This window comes from Rhinolophus sinicus, linkage group LG02 (genome assembly GCF_036562045.2).
Source record: "Rhinolophus sinicus isolate RSC01 linkage group LG02, ASM3656204v1, whole genome shotgun sequence".
In the NCBI taxonomy this organism is placed as follows: Eukaryota; Metazoa; Chordata; class Mammalia; order Chiroptera; family Rhinolophidae; genus Rhinolophus; species Rhinolophus sinicus.
In genome coordinates this window covers 165,560,986-165,586,552 of record NC_133752.1, presented here as the reverse complement: position 1 = coordinate 165,586,552, position 25,567 = coordinate 165,560,986, and the positions used below count along the sequence as shown (strand labels likewise).

Genomic DNA, 25,567 nt, shown 5'->3' with positions numbered 1-25,567 from the left:
CTGACATCCAGAGGCGGGTTCAAGATGGCAGGAGAACAAGCCATCAGGGGGAAATAAAAGTTATCCATTTCAGAAAAAAAAAGTTCCACCTTCAGAAAAACAGGAAACATGCCCGAGGAAAACATGCCTGAGGAAATAAGGGGCTGGCTGGTAGGGGCTCCATGGCAGAAACTGCTACTATTATGATCCACACATCCTTAAACATATCACTCCTGGGTAATAGGTCTTGGAAAAGCTGGAATACAAAAGTAAATTATTATGTCTGGCTGAAGTGCAGATTCATCATTAAAAAGCTAAAGTGAATACATGCACAAAGTCTGTAATATTATTTATGTACAGCCATTATCATCAAATAATAACACAGAGACCATTTTTGTTATTTTACTCCAAATTCAGTCCCACTCAGTGTGATGATACTTGGATGGAATACGGAGCTATCAATGAAGGTTGGAGTGTTGAGAGGGTGAGAAAATGACATCCTGCTAACAATTAAAGAATACATTTGAACTTATTTAACTCTTAAGACCTTTTTCACAGGTAGGATGCTCTCATGCTGTTTCTGTCACATTGCAGATACTAAAGTATATAAATAAGAAACACTTCAAATGTACTGGATTAAAAGGCTTTCTTCATTTTATTACACACCAATACATTTTGAACAGTTAGAAAAAAAAACATTTTGACTTTTATAATTGAAGCAGTTCCGTAAAGGACCAGATCAATTTGTGAGAGTCATGCAATAAAACACCAACTGATAGTTTATCTCTCATTCACTCCCTCCCTCCTCGTTTTTCATACTCCACAAGCTATCTTCATGTACTGCACAGTAATCCATTACAATATGTTCCAACATCTGCCTCCCCATATGATGTATGACCTATTCGATTGACCCTTTTTATGCCACTCCAGACTCGCTCTTCATTACTGTGGGAGGATGAACACACTGCATCTATTCCTGAGGTCACCAACAAGTAAATACATCTCCATTTGGCAAGGTAAGGAGGCCACTGGCTGGAAAGCTCTTCAAAGCTTTACATATCCATTTCTATACTCATATCTTTAATTAGTTTAATTTATGGGGGGGGAAACACTGCTGAATTTCCTTTCAAAGTAACAATAAGAAAATAAATATTTGTTTACCAGGGGGAAATAATTCTGTTGTTACCAAATATGCATCATTTAATATAGGAAAGCTGAAGTTTTTACAGCAAACACATATCTTTGCCTAAGTTCATATTTGTGAAATCATTGTTCATTTTATCCCAGTAGATTGGGGGTAGGGGGGTAATAATAATCAAAACATTAAAAACAGTGAGCATTTGATCTCAATATAAAAAGAAATTGAGTGTTAGTTCATATCAAATCAAACTATATATTATTTTGTATATTATAAAAAACAGTGTTATTTGCAGATTGCATAATTGCTGGATTCCTGAAAATACAAGGCACATATAGCAAAGAGAAATGTAAGAGCCACGATTTTCTCAGTGACTATGGTGTGCCAACCTAGAAGTCTCACGCTATTTCAGGGATCATCCTAACAATTCTGTGTTCAATGGGGAAAATGAAGGCTCACAGTGGTTCAATAACTTGCCAAAGGTTAAACAACAAGTAGTTTCAGAAGTCTGAGAATCCCTTATAATTCTTTCTAGTATGTGCTATATAAACTTACTACATAGGTAGCCATGTTACTATGTGAACATGCTTTCAAAACTTAAGCTTTATGTGATGAATTCATCTCCCTCTATTGCACTGGGATTCCTCTACCTGCTGGCCAGTGGAAACAGGGATGTTCCCTCATCTCTGAGTCAATGATAGCTTCCAAGAACAGGGGTTAAGGCTTTAAGAATGAAAGATTTCTTGAGTCTCTGGTGATAGAACTCTACTCTTCCTGAAGAAAGCCCACAGCCATTCAAGATTGTTTTTTATCATTGTTGTTTTGTTTTATTGCTAGTTCTAGTAGACAACACCTTTGGTAGGTTAAAAATAAAAGACTTCTTCCTATGGATTTCCTCATGTTTTTCTTCATTTTCCCCCCCATAAACCTTTAAGATTAAGAAAATATTGTATAGTGAGGAGATTCTGGTCAGGATGACAGAGTAAGTAAATGCTGTGTTGCCTGCTTCCATGATAACCTCAAAATTACAACTACAGAAAAACTATCATTGAGAATTGCCTGAAGTCTAGCTGAACAGAAGTCCTACAACTAAGAACATACAGAAAAAGTCACTTTGAGACTGGTAGGAAGGGTGGAGACGCGGAATGGGCTGGTCCCACACTCACATGTGGTGGTTAAAAATCAAGAGGGTATCTGGGCTACAACGGTCCCCCAACCCTGGAGGAGTGAGGGGTCCCAGCCCCACACAGGTTACCAAGTCCAGGGTTCCAGTGCTGGAAAGAGAAGTCCCCATACATTCTGGCTGTGAAAACCAGCAATGATTGTGGCTGCTGAGTGAGTCCCAAGCGCTCCTCTTAAAGGGCCTGTGCACACACTTACTAGCTGACAGACTCACTTGCTCTGAGGCCAGTGCTGAGGCAGCAGCTTCAAAGGCACCAAGGGCTTAGGGGAGGAACTGAATTGTCTGGCTTCAGGATGAGGGAGAAGGCTAGAGGGGTAGCTTTCTCCCAGACAGAAGGGCTGGCAGAGGGCATTGCTCCTCTGCTAAGTCTTCTGCCTTCCCTGCCTGTAGACTCAGGTGAGGGCCAAATCTGAGTCTCCATCAAACTCACTAACACTGATCCCCCCCGCCCCCGTGATTCCCCAAGACCCTGCCACACCCAATTTGTGGGCCCACCCGAGTCTCTTTCAGTAGCCATTCCATACAAGCAGCCAATCTTGGTTCAAGCTTCAGACTTTCCTAAAATCTCTCAAAAGGTTCACAAACTCTAAACAGACCACATCTGGCTTGGCCTGCCTTGTACTAGTGGCAGCCAGCCTCTGTTGGAAGCTGAGCCTTTCAAGACACCTCTGGAGGCGGCCATCTGGCAATAACTTTGTGGCTCATTCCAGGTGGTCCCAGGCCGGGCACAGGCTGCAACTGAACTTGGCCTATGGTAGGACCCCTCCCAGGAGGCCGCAGGGCTGGCACACTTAGGGCCTCCTAGAGCAGCTGGAGTGTCACCCGGTTGCCTCCATGGATGACACACCCAGTGGGCACACTGGGCAGGCACCAGAGCCCTGCTAAAGAGAATCCTGCTCCATAGGGGCAGCCCCTGCACAACAGTCCTCCATTATAGTCACAGCCAGTCCTCACAACCAATATGCCCGAAGGTCAATTCCTCCCATTGACATGCAAGCAGCAACCATGTCTCAACTACAACAGAAGGGAAATCACAATGAACACAAGGGACACACCTTCAGGACCCGCCTCAGGTGAGCAGGGAGACTGTGGACAGTGATCCCACAGGACACCTACTACATAAGGCCACTTTGCTAAGATTGGGAGACATAGCAGCTCTACCTGATGCATAGAAACAAACACAGGGAGGCAGCCAAAATGGAGAAACAAAGAAACATGTCCCAAATGAAAGAACAGAAAAAAAGCTAAACAAAATGGAGACAAGCAATCTACCAGGTGCAGAGTTCAAAACATTGGTTATAAGGATGCTCAATGATCTCAGCGAGAACTTCAATACAGGGATAGGAAGCATAAAAATGGAGATAGAAAACATAAAAAGGAACCATTCAGAAATGAAGAATACAATAACCAAAATAAAGAATATATTACAGGGAATCAACAGTGGATTCGATGAAGCAGAGGATTGAATCAGCAATTTAGAAGATAAGTTAGCAAAAAATTCCAATCCGAAGAGCTAAAAGAAAAAATAATTTCAAAAACTGAGGATAGTTAAAGGGGCCTCTGGGACAACATCAAGCGTACTAACAACATTTACATCATAGGGGTACCAGAAGGAGAAGAGAACAAGGAATTGAAAACCTATTTGAAGAAATAATGACAGAAAACTTCCTTAACCTGGTGAAGAAAATAGATATACAAGTCTAGGAAGTGCATAGTCCCAAGCAAGATGAGTCCCAAATAGGCCCACACAAAGACATATCATAATGTAAATCAAAAGACAGGATGGCTGATTGGATAAGAAAACAGGACCCTTAAATATGCTTTCTACAAAAGACTCACTTCAGATCAAAGGACACACACAGACTGAAAATAAAGGGATGGAGAAAAGATATTTCATGAAAATGAAAACAAACAAACAGCTGTGGTAGCAATACTTTAAAACAAAAGTAGACTTTAAAACAAAGCTATCACAAGTAGACAAAGAAGGACCCAGTTATCCCAATTCTGCGTATTTATCTGAAGAAACCTGAAACACTAATTCTAAAAGACATATGCATTCATATGTTCATTGCAACATTATTTACAATAGCCAAGACATGGAAACAACCTAAGTGCCCATTGAGAGATGAATGAATGGATTAAGAAGAAGTGGTAGATACATACAATGGAATATTACTCAGCCATAAAAAAGAATGAAATCTTGGGGCCGGCCTGGTGGCTCAGGTGGTTAGAGCTCCATGCTCCTAACTCCGAAGGCTGCCAGTTCAATTCCCACATGGGCCAGTGGGCTCTCAACCACAAGGTTGCCAGTTCAATTCCTCGAGTCCCGCAAGGGATGGTGGGCTCTACCCCCTTGCAACTAAGATTGAACACGGCACCTTGAGCTGAGCTGCCGCTGAGCTCCCAGATGGCTCAGAGGGTTGGAGTGTGTCTTCTCAACCACAAGGTTGCCAGTTGGATTCCTCGACTCCCGCAAGGGATGGTGGGCTGCGCCCCCTGCAACTAGCAACGGCAACAGGACCTGGAGCTGAGCTGCGCCCTCCACAACTAAGACTGAAAGGACAACTTGACTTGGAAAAAAGTCCTGGAAGTACACACTGTTCCCCAATAAAGTCTTGTTCCCCTTCCCCAATAAAATCTTTAAAAAAAAAAAGAAATCTTCCTGTCTGCAACAACATGGATGGAAATAGAGGCTATTATGCTAAGTGCGGTAAGTTAGAGAAAGACAAATACCATATAATTTCACTTATATGTGAAATTAAAAAAAACAAAATAAACAAATGAACAAAACAGAAATAAATTCATAGATACAGAGAACATTTTGATGGTTGCCAGATGGGAGGGGGAGCGGGGAGATGGGTGAAGGGGAGAAGGGATTAAGAGGTAGAAACTGGTAGTTAGAAAATAGTCACAGGGATGTAAAGTATAGCCCAGTGAAGATAGTCAATAATATTGTAATGTCTATATATGGTGTCAGATGGGTCCTAGGTTTATCAGGGTGATCATTTCATAAGTTATATAAATGACTAATCACTATGTTGTACATCTGAAACTAATATGATATTGTATGTCAACTGAAAAAATAAAAATAATTTTAAAAAGAAAATATTGCATATTAACATTAGTGTTGGCTATTTGAGTACATAAATTAAGATAAATTAACCTAGATTTCAAGAGTAATCTGGACACAGAATGATAACAGCAGCAGCAAAACTAATCCTAGTAGCTAAAGTTGATAGGATCTTAATTGTGTGCCAAACCCATGCTGTTCTCTCTCTGAACCTTCTCAACAACCTTAGGAAATAGATACTATTCTTATTTTGTGGAGGAGGACATTGGAGGGCAGAGAAAGTAAAAGTCATTTTTCCAAGGTCACATAGGTAAGAGGCAAAGCAGAGGTTAGAATGCAAGACTTTTTATAGAGCTCATAACTCTTAAACTCTATGCCTTAGGAATCTCTTTTCTGGTCATTTTAATAAAGTAATAGTATCTGGGGCTTTGGGTAAAGAGTTAGACAAGCCCAGGAAGGGCAATTCTAATAGTACTTCTGACAGAGGCTGGGCTCTTCTGATGAGAAATACCTATACTATTGCAGATGTAGGGCAGGAAGGAAGTGAGAAGTATCTAAGAGGACACTTTTCCTAGTATTTTCATGTTCCTTCTTCCCCTTGGTTACTGTCAGTAAAAAAGAAAAAAAAAAGTTTTAGTTTGGTTTTCTTTTCAATTCATGGTGTTGTAAGAGCATGTGAGAGGGAGTTGTATTATACTCGAGTTGATTAGGAAAGGCTTCCCTATAAATACAATTATTTAGAGGTCAGAGGATGAGATAATGTAGCTACATACATACAGTAGGAAAAAGTACTGGCAGAACAACCTTGTGGTGGGAGAGAACATGACAAATACAGGCTATTATTGGAAGAGGGCCAGTGAGGCTGCAGTGGGGTGGGAGAGCTGTTTGGAAAGATAGTTGGGAAGCAATAACAGTTTAAGAAGAGGAATGACATGATTAGATTTGCATTTCCACAAGATTAGTCTAGATATAATAAGGAGAATTGATTGAAAGGGTTTTGTTTCACCTACAACTCACTTTTAACTGGAATAACATTTACCCAATCACTTTTTTTTTCCTTACGTGATTTAAAAGTGATTCAAAATCAACTATAGAATAAATCTGGATATATAGTTTTCAACATTGTGAGTCTCATCCTTATTTAAATATTTGTTTTTTCTTGTATAATGTATACTAAGAATTTAATCATTTGTTTAAATCTATATTTTGCTACAATTCACAGTCACTGACCTTGGTTTTTCTAGATCATTTAAACAGACTAAGAAAGATATATTAAAAAGGAGCCATTTACACTACCAAAATCACACATTACTCTTAAATCAATTAAAATAACAATAAACACACTCTAATAACAACTTGCATTTACAATGTGTTTTGACTTACATTAGCTCCTCTGATCATAACAGGCTTCCTTTGCACAGGACACGTTTCTCATATATCATTGAAGTCGCCCAGAGAAATAATCAGCAATTGTAACTTCTGCTCTCCTGACTTAAATTGATTGATTCATTTAATATTTATTTATTGGGCACCTATTATATGCAAAGCACTGTTCTAGACCCTGAAAACATATCAGTGAACAGAGATCTTTGCCTTAATGAAAGGATTTTTTAATGATTTTCCCAAGACTATAATCTTTTAACATATGTATCCCGTAGTTGTCTAATACTTCTTCAAATGACACTATATATTACTTATAATTACTATGTGGAGAATTTATGTTTCCATGATTCTTAACATTTGCAAGAATATTGTTTTTGACAGAATCTTTTATTTTTAAAAGTGCTTGATTGAGAGATACATGCTACAACATGGATGAACATCATGCTAAGTGAAATAAGCCAGACATACAAGGACAGATATGGTATAATTCCACTTATATTAGGTACCTAGAATAAGCAAATTCATAGAGACGGAAAACGGAATAGAAGTTACTAGGAGCTGAGTGAAGGGGGATGGGGAATGGAGTTATTATTTAATGAGTACAGTTTCCATATGGGATGATTACAAAATTCTTGAAACATTGTGAAGGGATTTAATGCTACTGGATTGTACACTGAGTAATATTTAAAATGGCTTAATGTTTAAAATGATAAATTTATTGTTATGCATCTTTTACCACAATAAAAAAGTACATGATTAAGAAGGAAACAGAAACACATCACTGTCTTCCAGTACCACATTAAGCCTTATTTCTTTAAAACACATTTTTCTCCTAATTTGTTCCCATGTGTTGGATCATTTTGTACATCAATGAAGGAGAACACATTTAATGGGGGAAAGAAGTATTGTTATTTTAAAGTAAAAGGAGGTTGGAAATATTAGAATCTTTTACAAATACTTACTAAAAAGTTACCCTAGGCTTTGGAAACATATGTAAATAAAATGGTTGCTCTAAAACAAAGCTGCAAAATCATGTTGAGCCGTCACTGACTTTGCAAAAGGAACAGTATTTTCCAGTCCTACTGCAAAAGGTAGTTCTCTCTTTACTTTCCTCTCCTACTCCAAAGCTAGCTTCTTTTTCATATTCAGATGGCTGTTTATGAGCTCAATCCTGTTTCAACTGTCACTCTTTACATCAAGGAAAGATAGATGGGACACACCAACCCCAACCTAAATGACCTTTGGATGTGACAAGAGTTTTAGGTCAGCCTTGCTAAATGGAGGCCTTGGTGTATCGAGACATGCCTTGGGGTGAAATTTACAGTGAATTTATTATCTCCCAATGCCCTTTGGACTGCTTCCCACCATCAAACACTATGGCAGCACTTGGAACAGGAAGAAATACATTAACTGGAATCTGATCGTTTTAAAAGGTTACAGCTGCCCAAATATAATTTAATTTCATACTTGCCCTTTGAGGGTTTGGTGTATATTTTCATTTTATGACTGCAAATGATAAAGCTCTTAAGATTCCAGGCAATAAAAAGAGAAAAAAAAGTATTTTAAGGGTTAGAAGTCTATTCAGTTCACACTCAATGAGTGAAGTGACAAATTAGCGTTTTTTGTGTGTGTTTTTTTTAAATCTTAACATTTCTCTGTTTTTATTTGGCCCATCTTTTATTCCTCTTCTGATCCTATACTTTGTTTGGTTGAGATCAGTGTGTAAACATAAACCTCAGATCTCAATCAGTTTGAAATAAAAAGGATGATAAATAAATAAAGGTTGAGTCAATTTGATTTAAAGTGAAAATAGTATAGGGAACACATATTTTTCAGTAGTGTTTCCTCTCATATAATTGGGACAACTTACCCATTAAAGTCTATCAACATCAAACTGACTTACTATGGGTCATGTACATTTCTAGTACATCACACTTCTACAAACTTTAATGAAAGGTTCACAAAATACTCTATAAATGCTGCACCAGAGCCTTTTCATTTTCATCAGTAAACATTATTACTATTATTTTATAATTAGAGAATAAGGTATGGTGTTACCAATGCCATATAATTAATCAGAAAAAAACATCAAGCACAAAATTCAGATAAAGTCACCTATAATTTATTATTTTAGCCATTAAAAGAAAACAACCGAAACCCAACTTTTGTTCTTTCCCTATTACTCAGTACTTTACCAGAGACTTATCAGTTCTTTAAATATCGACTCAATAGAGGCAACGCAATATTTTGGATTCACTGCAAGCAATAAGAAAAGCCACATAGTGAAATTTTTAATCCATATAGGTCAAATGTAACTTCAAGTTGTGTGTGTATGTGTGCATGTGTGTGTGTACTTGCACACATACACACACAACTTGAAGTTACACACTCATTCATCATTCTTTAATTTAGTTAACAGATATTTCTTGAAAGATATTGAGCTAGTTCCTGCGAAATTTACATTTTAAAAATATTTAATTTTTTTAAAGAGAGTACTTCTAACGTATGAACAACAACAAAAAAAATGTAAGTGGATTAAAAGTCAGCATTTTAAGTATTATTATAAAATTTAAACATATTAGATAATTATAAATATTAACTACATGTTTTATTAACAAACTTTAATTTAATGTTGATATGTTACTGTTTTTAGTGTTTTACATCGTATTTTATCTGTATAACAATCTTAGGGTGCAGGTATTACTATCCCCGTTTATGGATTATGAAAATGTACCCCAGCAAAGTTAAGGAGCCTTCCCAGAGAGCAAACCTAGTGGTTAATGGAACTCAAATGCTCTGGATGATAATGGGAGGCAGTACTTATTCTCTTATTGATTGATTTATTTCTCTTTCAGTCAAAAATATGAATTATACTTCTACCTAAAGTGAGAACAATGTATAATAAAAGCAAACATTATCCAGAAATCAATTCCTAGAACTTCTGTTAAAAGGAATCTTACTTCCATTTCTCTAAAGAAGATATAGAAATAGCCAATGAGCACATGAAAAGATGCTCAACATCACTAATCATTAAGGAAATAAAAACCCAGACCACAATGAGATACCATTTCATAAACATTAGGATAGCTATTATCAATACACACACACACACACACACACACACACACACACGAAAATGACAAGGGTAGGCAAAGATGTGGAGAAATTGGAACCCTTGTGCATTGCTGGAATAAATATAAAATGGTGCAGTCTCTGTGGAAAACATTATGTCAATTCTTCATAGAATTTCCATATGATCCAGAAATCCCTTTTCTGGGTATGCACCCAAAATACTTGAAAGTAGGGACTGAAAGATATTTCTATAGCAATGTTCATAGCAACATTATTCACATTAGCCAAAAGGTGAAAACAATCCAAATATTCATCAAAGGATGAATAGATAAACAAAAGGTGGTATGTACCAATAAAAGAATATTATTCAGCTTTACAAAACAAGGATATTCTGACACATGCTACAACATGGATATACCTTGTAGACATTATACTAAATGAATACTCCAGATACAAAAGGCCAAATACTGTATGATTCCACTTAAATGAGGCACCTCTAATAGATAATTCATAGAAACAGAAAGCAGAATAGTCATGAACAGGAGTTACTGTTTAATGAGCACAGACTTTCAGTTTGAGATGATGAAAATGCTCTTGGGATGGGTAGTTGTGATGGTTGCACAACAACGTGAATGTACTTAATACCACAGAATTGTACACTTAAAAATGGTTAAAATGATAAATTTTGTTATGTATATTTTATCATGATAAAAAAAAATCTATGGAAGGTTAATGAAAATTAGCCACGTTTTAGGTCACAATCAAAACTTAAAAAATAAAATTAAAAGCAGAAATTAAATATTTATAAGATGATAAATTAATATAAATAGAAAATCAAATGTTTACTCACTAGGGTGTGAAGAAAGAAATGCTGGATTCAAGGACAGTAGACAGAGCTGAAAGCCATATTAAAATGGCAAGATTGAAAGAACACCTATTGTACAGTAAGATAGCTGGCTTCTCTCAGCTTCAGTTGTCCTGTCAGCCAGGCTTAGACTTCCTGGGTAGTAGATGAGAGAATTCCTCTCTGAGGTGGTCAAGGAGACCAAGGGAATTTTGGGGGGGTAATAGAACTGCATTGTGTCCTGATTGTGGTGGTGGTTATAAATCATGGAATTGTTCACCCAAAATACAGTCAATTTTACTATATGTTATTTCTAGAAATTAAAAAAATCAAACACACTTACAAAGGATCTTACTCATCAACTTTGACTTGGCATTCTTAAACATTTTGGCATTCCCTGCCAAGAAAAAAATCAGGAAAAATAGACATTTGCTAACACTGCAGATTATATTTTTTAAAAAATTACAAAATTTAGACATGATTGCTCTATATCTCTAATATGTTCATATGGATATAAAGAATGAATAACAAATAATTTGAGTGTGCAGAAGACCAGGCAGCCAGAGGTCACCACCCCCTCCATTTGAGATAATAGGGGTACAAAGTACTGATCATAGACTATTAAATAAACAAGGTGATGCTAAGAAAACAATTGTGCGGTACTTTCTTAGTATAAAAAAATTGAGCTGTGCTTCCACATCTATGCTTTTCCTTTCCAAGAGAACTCACACTTCTTTCCCAATCTCTGAAGTACAATTTGAAAACATCCCAATTCTAATGGAAGACTGGATACAAATAGGGCTGTTAACTGGTGTTATGGTCTAAAGGAAAGCCTCTATCATTGATGTTTTCATGGCATTATTTGGCTTAATAATAGAGAAGATAAATTATGGATGAAAATATCTCCAGGCTAGTAATATCTAAGACCATTTAGGATGTTGTCAATTCCATTTAGACCAAAAAGAAAGAAAAAAAGAAAGGCCAGATATATTTTTCTATTGAAAGCCTCTATCCTTGCCAGTTAGTATGCCCTATTCCAACTCTCAACTCATCTGCTCATATCTGGATTTCTATTATAATTGTTTAACCAACAGCAAATATGTTGAAAGGAGATAGTTCTTCCATTTTCACAATTGTGGGAAAATAAAAAAAGTAGCTAGAGGCCCAGAATTTGATGAACAAGAGAGGAGAAAAGAAATGAAGAAAAGAGGAGAGGGGAAGAGAGTTAGAGAAGAATTAACAGAGGAGGGTAGTTAAAAACAGAGAGAGAAAGTTAAATGAAGAAAAAGAAAAAAAAAAGGAACACAAAAGTAAAAAAGACGGAGAAAGATTTTCAAGAAATAAGGACAGAAAGGTAGATTTTTGTTTTGTTTTGAATAGTTTCCTATTTTAAAATCTTTAACAGCCCTAAGGACCAAAAAGTTTATAGAATGCCCAACCAGTTGGCTGTGTGATTCAAAATAACAGCTATATTATTTTGATTACTGCTATAATGCTATTTTACATCAAATTGCTATTTATTTCCAGATAGCTGTTCTATTCTTGTGTGTAAACATGATATTCTGGTAATCTGGCACTGGTCTGACCTGCACATCTTCGTTCTCACTCCATGGAGATGTAATGGGAATAATTAAAACTTCTTTTCCTAATTGGATCTTCAGAGCTAGCTTAACTATTTTCATGTTTCTAAAGCATGTCTTTTGAATGCCTCAGATCAATAATTGCTTCATCACACTTCTCTCATGTTTTCCTTCACAGCATATGAATAAATGTATCCATGCATCAGAGTTCACTTGTAGGTGTAAAGGTTTCTCTTGGCTACTTTCATTAGTTTCTTTTGCTTCATTTTTCCACTTTCCTCCATGATATAGAGGTAGGATACCTACACTTATATGTATTTTACAAATAAAACTGGCGAGGTTAATTGACTTGAGACCGTTTCACACATTATTTCAGAGACAGGTTGAGACTAGAACCCTTGTTTGTTGAGCTGTGTTTGCTGAGCAATTTGGGAGGTTAGAGTGATCGTGATAGCTAGACCAACTACTTTGGCTGCCTTTATCATGTTCTAACTATCCATTCTTGCTGGAAAATGGTCCCCATTATAACAAAACACTATAACTTTCCACTAACACAAGGCTTTCCTTTCAAAAGAAAAAGTATGTTCCTTTCACAAATAATCATAATGTCATAAAAGCAAAGATGCTCTAGTAATTCTTATGGAATGGAAAGAAATGGAGAGATAAATTCTTTTATTTTTAGGAAGAACTGAACATAGCTTTTTTGTAATTTTACATGTAGAAGAAAGGTGTGTTTTTTTTTTTTATAATGAAAAGATATTTTATTTTCATAAAGACTTTCTGCTTGCATTAAATATGGGGGCTTCGCTCCCAAAGAAGGTGTTCAACCCAAACTTGAATTAAGATGGATTTCTCCATTTGCCATAGACCTTTGTACTATGGAACATAATTGGTATATCCTGGAAAATTATTTGCTAACTTGAAATAAGGGAGAATTTATTAGGTTTGTTTCTGACAGTGGAAAATCCATGAATCCAGGAGATAATGATGAGGGTGAATGCTTATGCTATGCTAAGCATTTTGTATATACTACCTCATTTAATCCTCACCATAGATTTATCATGTAGGAATAATATTATCACATTTTACAGGTGAAGAAACTGAGACTAAGTGGTGTTCAGTAACTTCAGCAAAAACACACATAAGTAAGGGCTGTTATTATAGAGCTCGAGCTCATAGCACATTATACTATATACACCATTTGAATATTATTTAGTTGTAAGATTTATTTTAACGTTTTTTAATGTTTAAATAAAACTTGGGGCACATGTTTTAAAGAAAGAAAAAAGCGTAAGTCATCTAACTGGTTACTCTACCCATATACTAATAAGTGGTTACAATGCAAAGACAGAACCTATGAAAACTAGGTATGTTATGGTTTCACAGTGTATTTAACGCTAGCGTGTGTCTAATGTGACAGTAAAACACCCAAATTTAAAATGCTCTGGAGGTAAGCCAGACGCAAGGTGAACCAAATCAAGGTGAGAATAAAAAATGAAGAACATTTAAGGGCCTTTGCTTTTTTATTATTTAATTAAATGTATTGGCTTATCTTCTGAAGGTTAATCAAATGTTTTAGCTGTACTATTTCTAATAATTCAAAATTCCTTTAAAACCAAAGAACTAAATTCAGTGGAAAACTAATCATATGAAAAATATTTAGGACACATATTTGCAGTAGTGGGAGTTGTAGAGCATAGTATAATCAAATTTCAATGGAAACTTGTTATCTTAAAGCAACTACTGTAGATAGAGTGACATTACTTTCAATAATTCTGTCTCATTCCAAAATGGAAATCACTGTAATTTTAAACTATCACTATTACTTTTTGCAGTCTATGTTGAAGAAGTTCTAGTAATGGCAAAGCAAGAGAGAACATTGCTGCATGTTGGAGGCATTAATTATGTTAGTCCAGTGCTCATTGTAGCAAATCATTTGGGATCATACTTTGAGTCTGTTCCTCCATTGCTTCTTGTCTATTTTCTTTATCCAAGAAACAGTTGGGTAAGAAAAAGAAAAAAAAAAAAAAAAAAAAAAAAAAGAGTATGACATTAAGGGAAAGGTCAGGATTAAGAAAGATGGAATAATTCAGAGTTTGTTTCCCTCCTCCCCCTTCTTTTCATGCCCTCAGTTTGGCAGGCCAATGCTGAGAAACTTCCACAGGAAACAGGACATTTGAAATATGCTGGGCTGACTTAAGCTTTTTATCTGAAGGAATCGAATAAAGCTCTATTTTCAAGTCTCGTGAAGACACTTGCCAACCAAACACAACTCAAAATTGTAATGTGGTTTTTCTCCTTGGTCTTTCTCTTAGAACAGTTTATTTATGACTGCAAAAATCTTATCTGCATGATTATATAATCATCATTGAATACTATCTTTCTTCTAAGAAGCAAATAAAATATCAACAAGACTTGTGATGTAAACAATCTCACTTTGAACCTTCTATGAACAAATAGATATGAAACAGCACGATTCTCTGTTGTTTTGTTTTCTGAATTCCTTGATCTTTCAATAGCTTTTCACAAAAGAATTAATTCAGAGAGCACAATCACTGAACTCAGCAAAATGAAAGCAATTCAGAAGGTTGCCATTGTTACTAATATGCAAATCCTACCCATTATTTTATTCACCCTTAATTTAGTAGTCTAAATGCAAAAATAGCAATTTTTCTCCCCTCATTTTACACAAAACAACTTAAAAATAATATACATTTTAAAAAAATACCCTGGTAAAATGTGAAAAAGCTAGATTTAGCTTTCAGTTGCTAGGATTCCAGGCACACTTCTGTTAATATCTGATTGAGCCGGGTCACTACTTAGAGCCTAAATTGCCTCATCGATACATATAAGGAGTTGGAAAAGAAGAATGGTTTCTAAATTTTCTTTAAGCAGTAGACTCTTTCATTCAAACAATCTGAGCCAGTAGAAGTCAATCTATAAAACAAATAAAAGTGAATGGTACTGTTTGGGGTGCTTAAAGTCACACGAACTCCTTTGAACAGTTTGAAACAACTGTTTTCAAAGGTCTCTGAGGTCCTTTCCACTTCAAATATACTTGTTAGAACAGGAGGTTGTATGACTTTCTTGAAATTCTATTCCATTCTCACACTCAATATATTCTTTTAAATTTCAAGCTCCACTATGATCCACCAAGTATTCTTAACTGACTCATCTTTGCATTCCTTATGATACTCAGCTTACTAGCTTACAAAGAATAAATATTTGTTGAGTAAATAAAATTTCCAGGGTACTATGGGGTTTATAAAAATAATGTGCTTCCACATTCAAATTTGAAAACATAGGAATTAGTTCCTTAAAGACAGTAATGAAAGTTTATAAATTTTCTCAGATTTATATGAAAAATGGTTTAGCTATACACAATAAAGGAGCAGAATGAGAGGTATGTGCCTTAGAATATATTTTACTAATATATCTAGAAAAAGAGTAAGCTTGAAAGGGTTATTCAAGAAAATCTTTCTTATATTATTTATTTAAAAATTTATGTTACACAGAAAGCATCTATGTAAAAAACTTATTTTAAATTTTACAACGTATTTATTTAAAATAGTTGAGGAAGCTCATAGAGACAATTCATTTGCATTATACCATTGGAAAAATAGGACTTGACAGGAGACATTATTTTTATTTTATAAATATAAATATTGAAATAAAGAGTGAACAAGAACAAAATATAGAACACTATATACTCCAAGTAACTACACACTCAGATTTGTTGTTGTTGTTGTTCTTGTTAAGTAAACTCATTTTCTCCTATACATTCCTGCAATGGGTTTTAATATTATGCCACACAGGGGAATAGAATTATTCCCTCATTCATAAGATAATATGCCTCAATTTTACTAACTTGCTTTAGATGCTGCCCTGCAAAGTATTTCCTCATGTGAAAAGTCTGCCAAGACCTCATTTGCAAGACTGTCTTTAAGCAATAAAAAATAGTTTTAATACCGGTAACACTTATTAATCAACTAATAATACCAAGCATTTATTATTACCTAGTGCATAGTATTTGAGAAATGGTAATTAATATTTTTATTACTCTAAACTCTTTACATATATTATCTCATTTAATACTTACAATAAGATATCATTTGCACTCATATTTTAGAGATTAGGAAATTAAGGCAGGGAGAAGTCATGTAACTTGCCTAAAGTCACAGAGCTAGTAAATAGCAGAAGCATTATGACTAAGGGCACAGATGACTGCAGGCATCACCGTGTGACCCATTATGTTATAATGATTCTCACTTAGTAATAGTGCCTCTTCAAATATTAATCCAAAGATAATGCCTTGATACAATAAAAACTTTTATTTTGGTATTTATGTTATGTTCTCTCTAATTATCCCCTGCTGAGAGACTACATTTTTCTGTATATGATCAATTAATGATGACTATGTCTATCCTATGTTTACCAGTTGTATGTAATGCAATTTACATGTTCCAGTTGCATGCTTTGAAATTTAGCCATACAAATAATAGACAATATTCACGGATACTATGCAACAGTTTTCTGGTACCAACAAACCCAAGATTTGTTCCTCTTAAGGGGTATCTGTCTTCATTTGGGCTCTTTAGTCTCAAGATTCTTATTGGTCCTATATTAAGGTGATAACTTTTACTTAGGTAAAATTTTACTACTAAGGTTGAATTTGTCTTTATAAAACATTCCTTGAATAAATTAAATGATACTGTTAATATAAACTAAATGGACAATTAGGTTGAAGAACAAATTTTTAATAAAAATACAATCTGTGAATCTGAAGAATATTAGTTGCTCTCTCTTCTTATATGTATCGCCAAGACTAAAAAAATTGAGTACTTCTCTTTTTCTTGATAAAATCACTGTATACTTAAAAAACTGTATCCTTTTAACATTTCAGTAAGTTGGTATTGTTCCTGGGATTGCATCTACTGTTGGCCTTGAGCCTAGCAATCCTTTCAAGTATGATAATTAGCCCAGAAACATTTTAGGATAACCTAACCATGTTTTGATTAAGAGAAGACAGAATGCCATTGAGGAATAGGCATGGCTTATGACCAGAAAACCTGGCAATGGTAAATAATTATATTACTTTAGTGTAGGCAATGATGGAACTTCAAATATAATTTTGAAGTTTACCATTTATTCGATTGGTCATTACAATAAAAATGGGAACTGGGGAAAAGCACACGTGTACTGATGTTTTTGTTAGCATGTAATGAGATACCATAAAGCTGCTGGAAATAAGCAAATACAGAAATAGCATGAAAAAGACACTGCTTGTACTGTCTCCATTGTCCAAATGTCAAACAGTTCCCAGGAACCCTAGGGATGGTAATAACGATGGATGTAGCTCTTACCAGGTTCTTCCTTAAAGGAGATTCTTGAACACGGCTGGGTTTTGACTCTAGCCCATATGGGTTTGGAAAAGTCAGAGAAAATGTTGGCTGCACTTTTTCAGGCCTATTTGCACATGTTCTTTAGTATGCAGAATGTCTCTGCATATAATTTAATTGTTGTTGGGTTTTTTTGCCTCTATTAATACATATGCAAATGACTCACGCTTGCAGCTGTGCTGTATTAATCATATGTGTGCTTCTGTCTGTCTGCCCTGCAGGCTCAGGGTCGAAGGGAGAGGAAAAGAGGAAATTCATTCTTTTAACCTGCAAGAAAACTCATTCATGCAGACAGAAGTCCAACAGTAAATAGCACCCCAGGGTTGCGACTGAAATGAGGAGCAGTTGATCGTTTTTCACCCTGTATGGAAACGACTATGATCTAAAAGTTAAGCTGAAGAGTAGAGTATCTGGGTAGCTAAAGATGAATACTTTATAAGTGTTTATCCTTGTAAGTAATTCCTTCAATAAGAAGTTAAGAATCCTCACATCCAGACCTTTCCATAGGTATTTCTTCCTTATCGATTTTCTGGGGGTTTCTCTTGGTCAGACTCATAAAGCCATGGTCAGCTATGAGGTTGGTGCAAATGTGATTGCGGTTTTTGCTATTATTTTTAACCTTTTAAACCGCAATTATGTTGGCACCAACTTGAAACTTACAGTGCTCTGGGAAATATGAAGTAGTTATCTTTGTCCTGTCATAATTACTGAGCTTCAGAGACCGGCAGGAGGTTGATAAAAAGATGAACTTCAGTTTTTCATCCATATCTACCTTGATGTTACTCCCGATCAGATAGAAGCTTAAGCCATTTCCACTATGACGTCCATGAAAAAAGATTGATCTCAGCTGATCTTTGTATGTTTCATTTTCCACTATGATCACATGTCATCTGTCGTTCCCTCTATCCCAGAGAATGCATATTACTGATGTTACTGGTTACTAGAATTATAGGCCCATGTGATTTCATTCATGACAACTTGTAATGTTGAGTCTTTATTCCAAAAACATTATAAATTTAAAAAATAATCCTACTAAAACCATTAAAAAGTTAATAAATTCTTGAGTGAACATTACTTGCTTATTTTGAGTAAAACATGACCATTCAAGAAGAATTTCAATCTTTTTGTCCTTTGCTTATCACTATTAGTCACTGGTTGGAGTCAACATTTTTCGCTTCCTATAGGTAGAACAGGTGGCAGCCATATTTTGACTAACACAAATACAGTATTTATAAAGTGAGAAATAAGTAGACAAATATTTCCTTCTAATTTCAAATTTTAGAAGCCTAGTTAAAAATTAGAAATAGTATACTACACAACTATTATTATTAAAAAAATTCACGATGCCCAACAAGTAAAACGCAAATTAATGACAATGAATATAAGAAATAAATATTAGATAGATTATTGCCATCATTTGGTTTTATTAATTGAAATAGACAATATGCTTAGTTCATTTTATGTAGTCACAAATGTCCAAAAGTTTCAAAGTATAACTTTATTTTTCTTAAGTAATAATACTCACTTTTTAATACTGAAATGAAGCTACATTAGTTTTCCATATAAATGAACCCCCCCAAAATGTCAAAAGCATTGTTGGCTTTTGGGAGAAAAAAAGTAGTTTGAAGAGGAAGAGGAAAGGAAAAAAAAAAAAAAAAGGATGGGGAGGAAGTAAAAAAAGAAAGTGAATGCAGTATATGTGTTTCTATTTGGCTAGTTACTATGATAACACATCCTTTCATTATTTAGAAATAATTTACTTTAGTGTTCTATTGGCAAGGTGAGCCATATGGAGTCAAAAGTACCTCCAAGTAACTCATATTCTTATGTATTTTTTACATTGTTATGCATGTATTCTCATTCATTAGCAAACAATGTAGGAATAATCAATGTTGCAACGTTTGGTCTTTTTTTAAATAAAATATAATGAGTTTAAAGGAAGTACATAAACTTTAATAAATGCTAAAATGTATTCTTTACACAGCAGCCCATGGTTATGGTAATATAAAAAGAGAGGAAAGAGCAGGGTGAGATACAGTTAGAGATTTCTCATATACTAAGAATCTTCCAAACGGGCTGAAAAAAGTGTGAAGTTCTCTGGTCTTTAAATTAGTATCGTTTGTTCCAGAAATTAATCATATATTGCTTTGTTGTTCTATTAAAAATGATTATGACCTCTAGCTCATGATAATTTCTTTCATTTTAAAAATATGTATTGAGTACCAGCTATTTGCTAGGCATTCTTCTGAGCACTTAAGAGACATTACTGACCAACAAAATATTATGATCCCTGCTTTGGTGGAGCTTAGAGAATATTTGGGACAGACAATGAATAAGGAATATGATAAGTAAGGTATACAGTATGTTTAAAGATGACTAATGCTATAGAAAAACGCAGAATAAGGTAAATAGGGCGTGTGGTATTTCTGGGAGTGTTATTTTATGATTTAAATAGGTTAGTTTATGTTAGGCCTCAGAGAGATGACATTAGAGCAAATTCTTGAATGAAGTGAAAATTAGCCTTCCAGGCAGAGGGAAGAGCATGTCAGGTAGAGGGGCAGCTAATGCAAAACTCTAAGGTGGGAGCATGCCTTAGCAAGTCAAAGAACAGAAAGAGGCTGGTGTAGTTGGAGCAGACTGAATAAAGTAGTATGAAGCAAAACTATTATAAAAATATTTTTTTAAAATACTGTAGTGCTAAACATGGTACTAGGTATGTAGTGTTTTCTTAAGTTTCTTTTATTGCATTACATGAGGATCATTTTTATTATAAAATGTCAATGTATGTCTTACTAAATTGAATTCACACTACTAATTTTTTTCTTCTATGAGCCAATGGTGCCTTTGATATTTCTATTTCTGCTGTTATCTTTTTTAAAGGATGAAGATTAATTTATATAGGAAAGCAATTATTAATATTCAGCTTAATTCTAATATTATCAAGCAGAACAGCTATTTGAGCATAACAGATGCATAATTTATTGAAAGTGTAATGTTAAGATTCACTCTTCACCCTTTCATTTAATATATATTTATTGGTCTATAAAATACTTCAAGCACTGGATTAAGTGCAAACAATAGTGAGTCACTGACTTCATAGATTCTGTCATCTGGTGGAAACCAGAAAGTAGGATTTAAAACATATTCTACAAGTGCTATGTAAGAGAAGAAAATACAGTGTCTTATTGGAACACATAAGAGCTGCTTTAATCCAGACTTGGGGACAATGAGGTCTTCCCTGAAAAAGTGATGTTTTAACTCATAACGACAGGAATAAGTGGGAGTTGGCTTGATAAAGATGGTGGGTAATAGAATTTTAGGAAAAGGAATCATCATATGTAAAGATCCAGAGAGAAGAGATCATTTGAAACCACCACAGAGTTATTTAAGGCCTTTCTTTAAGTAGGGGGAGAATGTGCTCATATTTTCTAAAATCAGAAGGATCATTCTGAATAACGTAGAGAGTACATTGGAGGAGGCAAACTGAAGACAGAAAGACCAATTCTGGGGCTATTGCAGTAAGTTAAGCAAGCAATTAGGGTAGCCTGATCAAAAAGGGTGACAGTTACAAAGGAAAGAAAGATAGAAAAGTAACAGGTGGATTCTTGATGTGTTTAGTAGGTGGGATGAATGACTAGGTATAGCGGAAAAGGGAGGAACAAGTGTTAAGGAGAGCTCTCATGTTTCCTGATTGAGCAATAGATGGAATGGATTTATTTACCAAGACCAGAGAATGAGCAGATCTAAGGGGCAAAGAAAAGAACTGGCTAGTTCCACGTTGGTCTGTTTCTAGTGTCTGTAAACATCTATATGTTTCCTCTGAATAACCCACCTCCCCCAAAAAAGCCAATAAATAGTTGGCTATATGGATCTAAAGCTCAGGAAAGACTTAAAAGGCAGAAGAGACAGACAGGTATTTCATTACAAAGGAAATAAATAAAATGGTGCCTTGGCCAAATGTTAATTGGTTTTATGAATATAATCTGAATGTTATTTCTTTTCCTATAAAAAATAAATATACATCAATACTTTGACTATTTTAACTGTACCGAAAAGTACACAGGAACATTATTTTTTAATGTAAAGTACTTCTATTACATGGTATATATTTCGTTATTGTATTCAGGAGCAATAAACAATATTTAACTAATAAAAGGTGGTTTAATTTAAAACATGTCATTTTGCTCTACTTTGAAAACAATTGTACTTATCTTTATTATTTTTTAATAAAGGTCATGGTTATGAGTTTTACTTGCCATAATATTATCCAAGCCTGAACAATTGTGTGCAAAAGATTATTTCAAAGGCAAAAACAAATGATAGGTAAACAAAGTCAACCACGACTAGGAATATATTCTAGTATCTCTTTTTAGATCCAGATGTTCAAAAAGAGAGGCTTGAATGGACATATATCTTTGGAAAGAGGTATGAAGTGAAAAATGCAGAGTTTGAAGTAGATAGCTATCATTATGGATCCTGCTCCTTTTTTAGGATTGCAAGTCATAACGAGTATTTGTATTAGTGCCAATTAATCAGCAGTATTGTTATAATTTGACTAGCAGGTTACTGTGTTAGCAAATGTCCTAAGAAGAGCTATGCCCCCAAAGTTTAAAACAATATCCCCTGTATTGGAGAAGCAAATATAATTGTTCAAAAACCATGGGTTTTTGAACCCTGTGACTCACTTTTCTTCTTTATCAAACGAAGATATTAATACATAACACAGAGTAGTATAATAAAATGAAATGAGATAATCCTTGTGAAAGCATTACCAGAGACTCTAGCATAAGAATCTAAGACTGAATCTTAATAACTGAAAGAGAATCTTAGAACTGAAAGGGACTTGAAAGTGATGAAGTCTACTCAAGGTATACTAAGGAATGGAAAATGAAGATTTAGCAGACTAGAATTGAAAGTAGAGTTTGCAGAAAATCAAAACTGGCTCATACATTATACTCCACTGAGATGAAACTTCTCAGAGATAGGTTCCCAAGATAAGGGTGAATGTTGGATAAGGGTTAAGATAAGACTTCTAATTAGGCATTGTAGTCAGCTTTTCTCTGATGCACCTGGGGAGGTTTATAGAGAAGAAAAGAATTTGGATGCTATTTTAAAGTAAGGGGAGAGGATGTATTACAGGTCTCCTTTGCAGCTCTGGGAAAAGCTGAAGTCAAGGTCAGGGTTCTGTGAATATAGTGTCAGGACTTTGAGTAGAAAGTAAACTGGTGTAGACATCCTGGCAAAGGTCAGAGTCAGTCCACTTCAAAGAAAAGCCAGAGTATCTGCCATGATAATGTGTTTGCGTCTGAGTACCATTTTTCAATCGTGAGCAAAAGTGTGTTTGTGTGTGTGTGTGTGTGTGTTTTAACAGCAGCTAATAGCTTACCATGAATGAGTTTTGGATTATTAATTTCCTTGTTATACCACAGTGTTAATTTACTGAAATCCTAATTAAAAGTTTATATTTTAATGGCTACAAGGCCACTTATATAAAGGATCTTTATCTCATTTATAGATCAAATTGTAGATAAAGGAAGTAAGTTTGGTGTCTTTTTTTCTGAGAAAGAGGAAAACATATATATCTTTAAATTTTAAGGTAATCTGCCATAATATCATAAGGACTAATGAAACTTAATTTTTGTCAAATATTCTAATATATGATACTTCTCTATAGGAAACCAAGTTTGGATTGCCGCCTAATGAACCTACCTTCTGCTAGAATCCTGCAATAAAACACAGGAGATGCCTTCGACTCACCTTGCTCCCTTTCACCACTAATCCAATGGTGAAAAGAAATGAGAATGTCTAACATGCTTTGAAAATAGACATCCTAAATCTCTAAAACTCTTATTTTTCACATTTAAATCGATTGCTGAATATTTTTCCCTTTTTCTTTAATTCCACTACTCTTTTTTAATTGTAACTATTACAACCACTTTTCCCTATTGTAGTTATTTCCCAGATGCCATTTCAAAGGATAAGAAATGCCACGTTACTTTTATTGTCCCCTGGCTCCAACATTTCCCAAGGTGTTTCCCACAGAAACTCACACTGTAGCATTTTGAAGAAAAGGTAAAATAGGAATGACCTCTGTAGAACACAGTATGTCTCAGCTCCTCCTGTGTTCCTTTTGAGGCTCATTTGGGTTTTCAGAAACCTACCAGGTCTTCTGACAATCCCCCTTGCCGACCAGATGTATCTGTTTCTTGACGCTATACTGTGAAACTATATGCTTCTGTATTGACCAAGGTCATCTGTCATGACAATGCACTTCCATGAATATGATTTAATTTTATTAAGCATAACTGCTTTATATCTGGCTTCACAGGCATACTGTGTCTTTCAGGAAAAAAAGAAAAATCTTCTCTAAAGGGGAGATTTATTATTAGATGATTTGTTATTCCTATTAATTGCATAACTGTAAAGTCTATAACAGCAGAAAACAGGGAAGATTTTATAGGATGCTGATTCAAATATTTAAATAGTTAATGAAAAATACCTTTAATATAATTGTATTGATATTCTTTTCAACCCCAGAGACAAAATTTCCAAAATCACTTGGTCATCTAGTAAAGTTAACACTGACATTTTTGGAATGTATATGCTGCAGGGATAAAAAAGATCTTAATTGGGATGTCTGGATAAAGTTATCTTCATTCAGGTATCTGCTTATTTGGTCTACTTACCCTTGCTTGCCTAACTGAACTGGCATTGGCAGGAAAATAAAGGGACGTGACGAGAGCTTCAGTAATACTGAACAATTTTAAATGTAATTTTTGTTAAGTTGCCTTGATACATAGTAAGTATCTGTTTGAATACCTTTTTTAAAAAAATATCTTTTGTAGATTTTTTTGGTTCTTTTTACTTGATGAGGCCCATTCTGTGAGGAAATTATGGCACATGATAATCAAAGCAAAAGTACAGTTCATTTTGTTAAATCATACCAGGCAATAAAAAAATTACAATAAGTTATCATTAGTACAGAAAACAGGGCTAAAAATTAAAAGAATCAACATCTCAAATTTGGGTTGAGGATCCATACAAATAAATTCAAAAATAAAAAAGTGTGCGACAACTATCACTAGTCAGTTTTCTTTTGCTTTAACAGGATAATTAGCTATTTTTGATATTTACTTAACCTTTATCTCTTCCATATTGTTTCCTGACTTACCTGCAGTTGGAGTGGGCCTAAGCCTGGTGTTGCTGCGGCAGCAGCTGCCATGGTAGTTGGGATCAGCTGAACAGGGTAAGGGTCACCTAAGTAAGAGAATAATAGAGGCGTCAGCACCTTTTATCTACTCTCCACCTGCAAATTAAACTCATGCATTCACTCTTTCCAAAAGCCTTCTTTTGTGTGCCTTGCTGAGGCCTAATGAAAAGCTCTATTGTGCAGCCTTTTACTAACACTCTTTTCACAATTCTGGCTGAGAGAGGAATGTGAATAAAAGGCACAAGCAATTAAGGCGGAAACCTCATCCTTTTTTCATGATGTATTTAGGAAAATGGGAGGAAAAAGTGTGCATTGATCAGAGGGCTGCACTTTATAACACATTTACACACACACACACACACACACACACATTATACACACACACACACACATACACACACACACCTGACAATCTTGATATGAGCACAGTAACTCTTTAGTATATTTAAAATGTTATTATAAAAGGAACTTAACCAACTTAATTCTATTTTAACAAACTAAACTCTAAAGATTTAAGCCAAAGAGCTTATCTTTTGAATGCTCTTATTGTCTTGATTCAAATAACCGCTTAAATTATGTTTTGTGGACAAATTCATAATAAAGAAAACATTTAATGCACTTTTTAAGTTATATAAACTATTGGTATCTTTATTAGTCCAGAGACAAATGTTTATAAAAATATAAAGAAAACAGAAGATAGATGGTTTCT

At 34.8% G+C, this 25,567-nt stretch overlaps 1 protein-coding gene across 16 annotated transcripts in view; it reads right to left on the bottom strand.

Annotated features, from left to right (window-relative positions):
- Positions 1 to 25,567, bottom strand: part of SOX5 (SRY-box transcription factor 5) — a 920,340-nt gene that overhangs the window by 68,251 nt on the left and 826,522 nt on the right. For all 16 annotated transcript variants that reach the window (XM_074325920.1, XM_074325926.1, XM_074325925.1 and 13 more), the window contains one exon: positions 24,820 to 24,905. In XM_074325920.1, coding sequence (XP_074182021.1) covers positions 24,820 to 24,905 — 86 coding nt within the window. The remainder of the gene's footprint in view (positions 1 to 24,819; positions 24,906 to 25,567) is intronic.